A 7,577-nucleotide genomic window follows, 5' to 3' on the forward strand; every position below is an offset into this window, starting at 1 on the left:
CATCGCCCGGCCTCGACGAGCCTTTTTATGTACTTTAAAAATGGCGTGTGTGCCCACAGGTGTGCATGTGTGTGTGTGTGGGAAGGAAGGGGAGTTGTTGGGGTGCGGGTGTTTGGATGGATCAAGGCTCAAGGCTGTGGAACAGTTTGAGGTGTCACCTTTAGGAATGCCGTCCTTCTTCTGAGACAAGGCTAGACTGGTTGACCAGCCCAGAGACCCTCTGGCTTGCTTCCCAGGCGGCACTGTAGTGACAACACACACCACCATGCCTGGCCTTTTTATGTTGGTTCTGGGGATCAAATTCAGGTCCTGGGGCTTGGAAAGTCAGTGCTTCCCCAGCTCAGTTAGCCTGTCGGCCCCAAGCTGAAGTCTTTTGGCAAGGGGGGAACTGTAACTGCTTCCTTTTGGGCCACTAACCAGCTCCCAAATCATGACATGGAGAACTTGTTATTAGCAATGAACGCTCGGTCTTATCTTACGCTTGTCCCACTAGCTCTCACAACTTAAATTAACCTGTTTCTCTTCATCTACATTTTGCCTTGAGGCTTTCTATCTTTCTTTCATTCTATATGTCCAACTTTCACGGCTTGCTCTGTGTCTGGTGGCTGACTTGGCCCTGGGTGTCTCCCTCCCTTTTTCCCTCATTCTTTCTTTTTTCTTATTGCTCAAGCTAAATCCCTCCTACTTCTCTCCGCCTACCAGCCCCGCCTATCCCTCTACTGCCTAGCTTTTGACTGTTCAGCTTTTCAGTAGACCAATCAGGCGCCTTAGGCAGGCAAGGTGAAACAGCAACACATCTTTACATAATGAAGCAAATGCAGCATAAACAAAAGCAACACACCTTTACACAGTTAAAGTCTGTTCCACAACGGGAAACAGGGTCTTAGGCATGGGAGATAAGAAGTGACCTATCTGCTCAGGACCTGGTAGGTTCCAGTTTTCCTTCTTCATTTTCTCTCTTTCCTCCTATCTCAGGCTCAAATTTTTCAGAGACGTTCCTCAATTCCGGGTATTGGTGTGTGGTGGAGACGGCACAGTAGGCTGGATTCTAGAAAGCATTGGTCAGTGCAGGGAGAGGTGCCTCTGGGCAGGGGATGGGGAAGTAGTGTTCCAGGGCCAGCCCCCTCCATCCCTTCTCCTCGCCTGCCTCCTCAGACAAAGCCAACTTTCCGGTTGTGCCTCCTGTTGCTGTGCTGCCCCTGGGCACTGGAAATGATCTGGCTCGTTGCCTAAGGTGGGGAAGAGGTGAGTGATAATGAAGGGTTTGGCTGGAGTATGGGGGGGGCGGGCTGGAGAGATGGCTCAGCGTTAAGAGCACTGACTGTTCTTCTAAAGGACTTGGGCACAGTTCCCAACACCCACATGGTGGCTCACAACCTTCTGCAACCACAGTGCTCAAAGACCTGACATCGTCCTCTGTGGGCACTGCGTGTACGTGGTGCAAACACCCTGAGGGTCTGGTATAAAGAGAGAGCTGGGGAAGAATGAAGGAGAGTGGAGGGTGACAGTCCCCTTCCCTAATCACCCCAAGGTCCTCGGGCCCAAAGGATGAGGGAATGCGATAGGGTAACAAGGCGCAGTGTGGGGTGCGGAAGGGTGTGTGACCGCTGAGTGAGCATCAGGCAGTCTCATAGTCGCTTGTTTCTCTTTCTAGTTATTGAAAATTCCACACAATACACATATGCTTGTGTTACAGTGTGCCTGCAGATATCAGAGGACACCTTCTTTCTCCTTGTCCTCCCTCCCCCTTCCTTCCTCTTTCCTTTCCTCCCTCCCTCCGTCCCTCCTTCCTTCCTCCCTTCCTTCCCCCTCCCTTCCTCCTTCCTTCTCTCTCTCCCTCCCTTCTTTCCCTTTTTCTTCCCCCTTCCTCCCTTCCTCCTTCCTTCCTCTCTTTTTTGAGATGGGCTCTCTGCGTAGGCCTGGCTGCCCCAAACTCCCTCTGTGGATCAGGCTGGCCTTGGCCTTGAACTCACCAGAGGACAATTTTCAAGTTTTGAGAGTCAGGTCTCTTCTACAACGTGGGTTCCTTAGATTGACGTCAGACTTGGCAACAAGTGCTTTTGCCCACTGAGGCAGCTCACTGATTTTTTTGAATTTTTATTTTATTTTATTTTTTTCTGAGGCAGGGTTTCTCTGTAACTTTGGAGCCTGTCCTGGAACTCACTCTGTAGACCAGGCTGGCCTTGACTTCACAGAGATCTGCCTGCCTCTGCCTCCTGAGTACCGGGATTAAAGACATGCGCCACCACCAGGCTCTTCATTGTATTTTTAAAACAATTATTACTCTGTGTTTTACCTACATGTATGTCTGTGTACCATGTGCTTGCCTGGCATCCATGGAGGTCAGATATTCTAATTGTATTCTCCAGCTCACCTCAGTCTGTCTGGCTTCCTGCTATGTTGGCAGAGGCTGCTTGTTCCTTCCCAGCAGCTCAGACCCGAAATAATCACACAGAAACTATATTATTTGCAATACTGCTTAGCCAATAGCTTAAGCATATTTTTAGCTAGTTCTTATATCCTAAACTAACCCATCTCCACTAATCTGTGTATTGCCATGTGGCTGTGGCTTACTGCGTAAAGTTCTGTTGGGCATCTGTCCAGCGGGGTCAAAGGCTTCTTGCTCACTCCGCCTACTCTCTCCTCCTCTGTCTACTTGGAACTCCTGCCTTGTCCCGTTCTGCTAAGCCACTGCCTGAATCAGCTTTATTCATTAACCAATAAAAGCAAAACATAGACAGAAGGACTTCCCACACCTCTGCTGGCTACTCACCACTTTTCCTTTGCAGCCACTAAAATATTTGAATGTGTAAACCTTGAACCACAGATAGTTCTCAAAGAAATTAAGAAAAAAAAAGGAAAACTTTCTGACTTTATTTTATAATGTAAGACTTTTTTAGTTTTATGGTGTGTGTGTGTGTGTGTGTGTGTGTGTGTGTGTGTGTGCGCGTGTGTGTGTGTGTGTATTTACGTGGGTACATCAGCAAACTCTCTCCTATTGCCGTGTGAGTGCTGGGATCAGGTTGGCAGAGGCAGTGGGCACCTTCATGCACTAAGCATCTCTCCAGCCCTCACCCAAGCTTCGTGTGTGGGTGACCAGTTTTTATCTGACTTCTCCATTGTTATATCCAGCACTTCGAAATTCTACATTTGAGTCCTCACTGTGTTCTGTCAGTGAGACACTCCCAGAGTTCCGTTTACTCAACCTGAATCATGACCACAAGACTATACAGAACTAATGTAAATCTATGTAGACACTAAAAGCTATCAAAAGGTTTGAAGACCAGGGGTAAAAGGAATATCGCTATGGGAGCTCTGAGGAGGGTGAGTTGCCTGAGGGAGACAGGGACGGGCAAGGTAGAAGCCACAGTGCTTGGTAACTGGTGGAACAGAGATAAAGGAGGTAGCGACAGGTTTCCTGGTTTGTGTCTGACCCGATGGGGACGCCTGTTATGATGATGGGGATGTAGAAGGAAGTCCATTTCCAGAAACCGTGATTCAGCTTGGTGCATGTTAAGCTAAGGTAGCAGTGGAGCGGCCGGGTGAAGATGCCGCGGTGGGTGGTTAGAAATGCGTCAGGACCTAGGCATGGTGGCGCACACCAATTATCTCAGAGGCTGAAGCCAAAGGCCCACATAGAGAGTTTCAGGCCAGCCTGGACTGTAGTGAGTTCCTATAACAACAATAACAAATGTTGCCAGGTATGTGTACGCATGCATGTGTGTGGGCACGAGTGTGCACAATGGTGAAATGGTGAAAGTGAGAGGAAGTGTGCAAGAGTCCATTCTCCACACCGAGTGAGTCCTAAGGATTGAACTCGGGTCATCAGCCTTGACAGCGAGCACCTTTATCTGCTAAACCAGCTCACCGGCCTAGCTGGGGTTTTGAGACAGGTCCTTGCTACATAGCCCAGGCTGTGTGACTCACTGTGTAGCTCAGACAGGCCTTAAAGCTGAGGCAGTTCCCTCTCATCAGCGTCAGTGCTGGGATCACAGACTCGCCCTGCCACGCTTGGCCCTTGCCTCCTTGCACGTCTAATCACGACTGTGATTGTTTCAGGACCATCCAGATAAGCCAGAATAATGACCCAGTCAAGGTCCTTAATGTAAGCACATCTGCAAAATCTCTCACCATGTAAGTGAGGTTCTTTGATATTTTGCCTTATTAATATAATTGTTTTTATTTGAGGCAAAGTCTTACTATGTTGTCCAGTTTGGTCGCAAACTTCTGAACTCATTTTCCTGTCTGGAATCGAACTGGGGCTACACAGGAAGGCCACCAGCTCTGGCTCCCCTGGTATAAGCCCAGGCTAGCAGGTATAAGCTTCCAGGTGTACAGTAGCCACCCTCATCTCCCTAAAGAAGCCCTGGGGATATCTCCATGCTACTGTGCCTAGCTTTTCTAGGTTCTGTGTATTCAAACTCTGGTCGCCATCCTGTGGGCAAGCATTTTACCCTCTTGAGCTGCTTTACCCCAGCACACGTGACATTTTAACAAACACACAAGGTTATACTATGTCTAGATTGTTCTAGGACTTTCTTCATTAATTATGTGTCTTGACAGTCTTTCCATATTATTGTATTTCATGGTTTCTAATACCTATATCACATTTTTGTGGCATAGAATTTTTTTTGAGAGAGAAAGGATTTTGCTCTATAGACCAGGCTGGCCTTGAATTCACAGAGATCTGCCTGCCTCTTCCTCCCAAGTGCTAGAATTAAAGGTGTGTGCCACCTGGCAGTGGCATAGGTTTTTATACTGAGGGATACTTAATTTTTTTTCAATTCATTCCAAGAATACTTTCATATACATCTACTCATGTATGTGTGTGGAAATTTTGTGTCAAAAAAAGTTTTAAAGGGCTAGAGAGATGACTTGGTAGTTAAGGATGCTGGCTGTTCTTACAGTAGACCCAAGTTCAATTTCCAGCACACACATGGCAGCATATGTAACCCTATATAACTCCAGTTCCAGATGATCCATTGCCCTTCTGGTCTCTGTAGGCATTAGGCATGCATGTAGTATACAGACATATATGCAGGCAAATAGCGTATACACATAAAATAAACATCAACAATAATAAAAAGAAATAGCTAACTAAATTTAACGGCACACGTTTAGCTTTTGGCGTTTGTTAGATTGGGGCCAGGAAGGATTAGCTAACTGTATTTACTATGACCGGTTCTGAGGCAAGGTGTCATTGTGCAGCTCAGGCTGACCTTGAACTCCCAGAAAGCCTAGGACGGTCTTTTGACCAGCCTCCCACGCGCTGGGGTTGCAGACTTGAGCCACCACAACTTGCTGTCACTCGTCTGTTTCAGCATTTTCCTGGTGTATCTTGCACTATTCAAGACGTATGTGGAATAATGTCCATATGGACACACATTGGGAATGTTCATTTTCCATAGCAGGCAGAGACAGCCAGAAGCTGACTTGCTCACTGGTTCCTGGGGCTTGGGCATCTTGCCCTTTCACTGGCAAAGGCCTGGGGGCTTCTACAGAGCCGAGGCAGAGGATCTCTGGGAATCCATGCAGATGGGCTCAGAGTGGGCTCTCAGAGGCCAGGGATCCATGCAAGCCTGTCTTTTCTGCCCCTAGGTTATGAAGGTGAGAATTTGGGAAAGATCCTCAAGGACATAGAGTCAAGTAAGGTGGTATATCTCGACCGGTGGCTCCTGGAAGTAACACTCGAAGCAAACGAGAAGAGTGACCCCGTCCCCTCTCAGATCATCAATAACTACTTCTCCATTGGTGTGGTCAGTGCAGTAGGGTGGGGGACAAGTGTGGGCAAAGCAGGCAGAAGCTGGAGGAGACCAGAAAGGAAGCGACACGGGGTGGGGGGTGGGGGACTGGGAGTTAGGTACATAGGGATGTGTGCTGCAGAAAGAACGTGGGATGGGCCGTACTCCAGAGGGTAGGAAAGAGGGAAAGGGAGAGCAAAGGAAGAGTAGCAGAGAAAGCGTTCTGAGCAGGGAGGAGTCTGGTCTCTAAAATATGCTTGTAACCCTCCAGGATGCTTCAATCGCCCACCAGTTCCATGTCATGCGAGAGAAATATCCCGAGAAGTTCAACAGCAGGTGAGGAAAGAAGGAGGGGAGAAGGGTGGCTCAGAGGGTGTCTCCCCCTAAGCCTGAAGACCGACTTGAGTTTCTCCTTGGAACCCACATGGTAGAAAGAGGGGATCTGACTCTTGCAGATTATCACCTGGTCTCCATATGCATGAATGAGCGCACACACAAAATGAATAAGATATTTTAAAAAAAGAAACAGGGAATGGACATTCAGTGTGGAGACTGGATTTGTGCCAGGCATGGTGAGCACACCTTTAATCCCAGCACTTGGGAGGCAGAGATAGGAGGGTCTCTGAGTTCAAGGCCAGCCTGGTCTCAAATGAGGCCTACACAGAGAAATCCTGTCTCTAAGGAAAAAAAAAAAATAAAAAGACTGGACTTGTGAGCAATTTGACGCCGAATGGTTAGGTGTAGGCAGAAGCACCTGCTAGCAGCCCCTCACCAAAGCTGCCACTGTTGCCCTGGAGTCGGAAGTTGGCCCCTTTGTTGTCGCTGTCAGCACTGTGTGTGTAACTTGTCTCTTCCCTTTTGGGCCTTCTGTTCGGGTTGATGAAGAATGAAAAACAAGTTGTGGTACTTGGAATTTGCCACATCTGAAACTATCTTCTCAACATGCAAAAAGCTGGAAGAGTCTTTAACAGTTGAGGTGCGTATGATAAAACCAAGTGAGTCACGTCTTTTTAACTTTTTTTTTCTCCCTTCTCTCCGTCCCTCCTTCCCTCCCTTCCTTCTCTCCCTTTCTCCCTCCCTTCCTTCCTTCCTTCCCTCCCCCCTTTCCTTCCCTCCCTCCCTCCGTCCCTCCGTCCCTCCCTCCCTCCCTCCCTCCCTTCTCTAGCACACCTCTCAATCCCAGCAGGAGCAGCCACATTACATGACAGTGCTATCAGGTGAGACTCCACACCCTCTCCAGCTATGGTTCTGTCCCTCTCCCCTCAGATCTGTGGGAAGCCGCTGGATCTCAGCGACCTTTCCCTAGAAGGCATTGCAGTACTGAATATCCCAAGCACACACGGTGGCTCCAACCTCTGGGGTGATATCAGGAGACCTCAGGGGGATACTTCTACTATCAACCAGGCATTAGGCAGTACGGCCAAAATAATTACAGACCCCGATATCCTGAAAACCTCGGTGCCAGGTGAGACAAGTCTCCTTGGAGCTAACGTCGTCAGATCTGAGGAGGTGGTGTGACTTGTTTAGGAGAACCTGTTCCTGTCTACTTTTAACCCCCAGACATGAGTGACAAGCGGCTAGAAGTAGTAGGAATAGAGGGTGCAATTGAGATGGGCCAGATCTATACCAAGCTCAAGAATGCTGGACATCGGCTGGCCAAGTGCTCCGAGATTACATTCCGGTAAGGAGGACTTGGGCCAGGGCTCCTGAGGAAAGGGAGGTGGTGGCTCACGGCAAGGGTGGGAATCTCTTTCTTAGGTCTTTCTCCAGGACAGACGGTCTCAAAGCCAACCTGGGAGTGTTAATGTTTTGGTTGGTAAGAAAACCTCATGCCGG

General features: G+C 48.6%; 1 protein-coding gene across 1 annotated transcript in view; it reads left to right on the top strand.

The window, feature by feature from the left end:
- Dgka (diacylglycerol kinase alpha) overlaps nt 1–7,577 on the top strand; it is a 29,117-nt gene that overhangs the window by 20,793 nt on the left and 747 nt on the right. The window contains exons 17-23 of the mRNA XM_026778045.1: nt 976–1,061; nt 1,156–1,245; nt 5,599–5,756; nt 6,013–6,077; nt 6,627–6,717; nt 7,008–7,206; nt 7,302–7,422. Coding sequence (XP_026633846.1) covers nt 976–1,061; nt 1,156–1,245; nt 5,599–5,756; nt 6,013–6,077; nt 6,627–6,717; nt 7,008–7,206; nt 7,302–7,422 — 810 coding nt within the window. The remainder of the gene's footprint in view (nt 1–975; nt 1,062–1,155; nt 1,246–5,598; nt 5,757–6,012; nt 6,078–6,626; nt 6,718–7,007; nt 7,207–7,301; nt 7,423–7,577) is intronic.

The sequence above is a fragment of the Microtus ochrogaster genome, unplaced genomic scaffold (assembly GCF_000317375.1).
Source record: "Microtus ochrogaster isolate Prairie Vole_2 unplaced genomic scaffold, MicOch1.0 UNK99, whole genome shotgun sequence".
In the NCBI taxonomy this organism is placed as follows: domain Eukaryota; kingdom Metazoa; phylum Chordata; class Mammalia; order Rodentia; family Cricetidae; genus Microtus; species Microtus ochrogaster.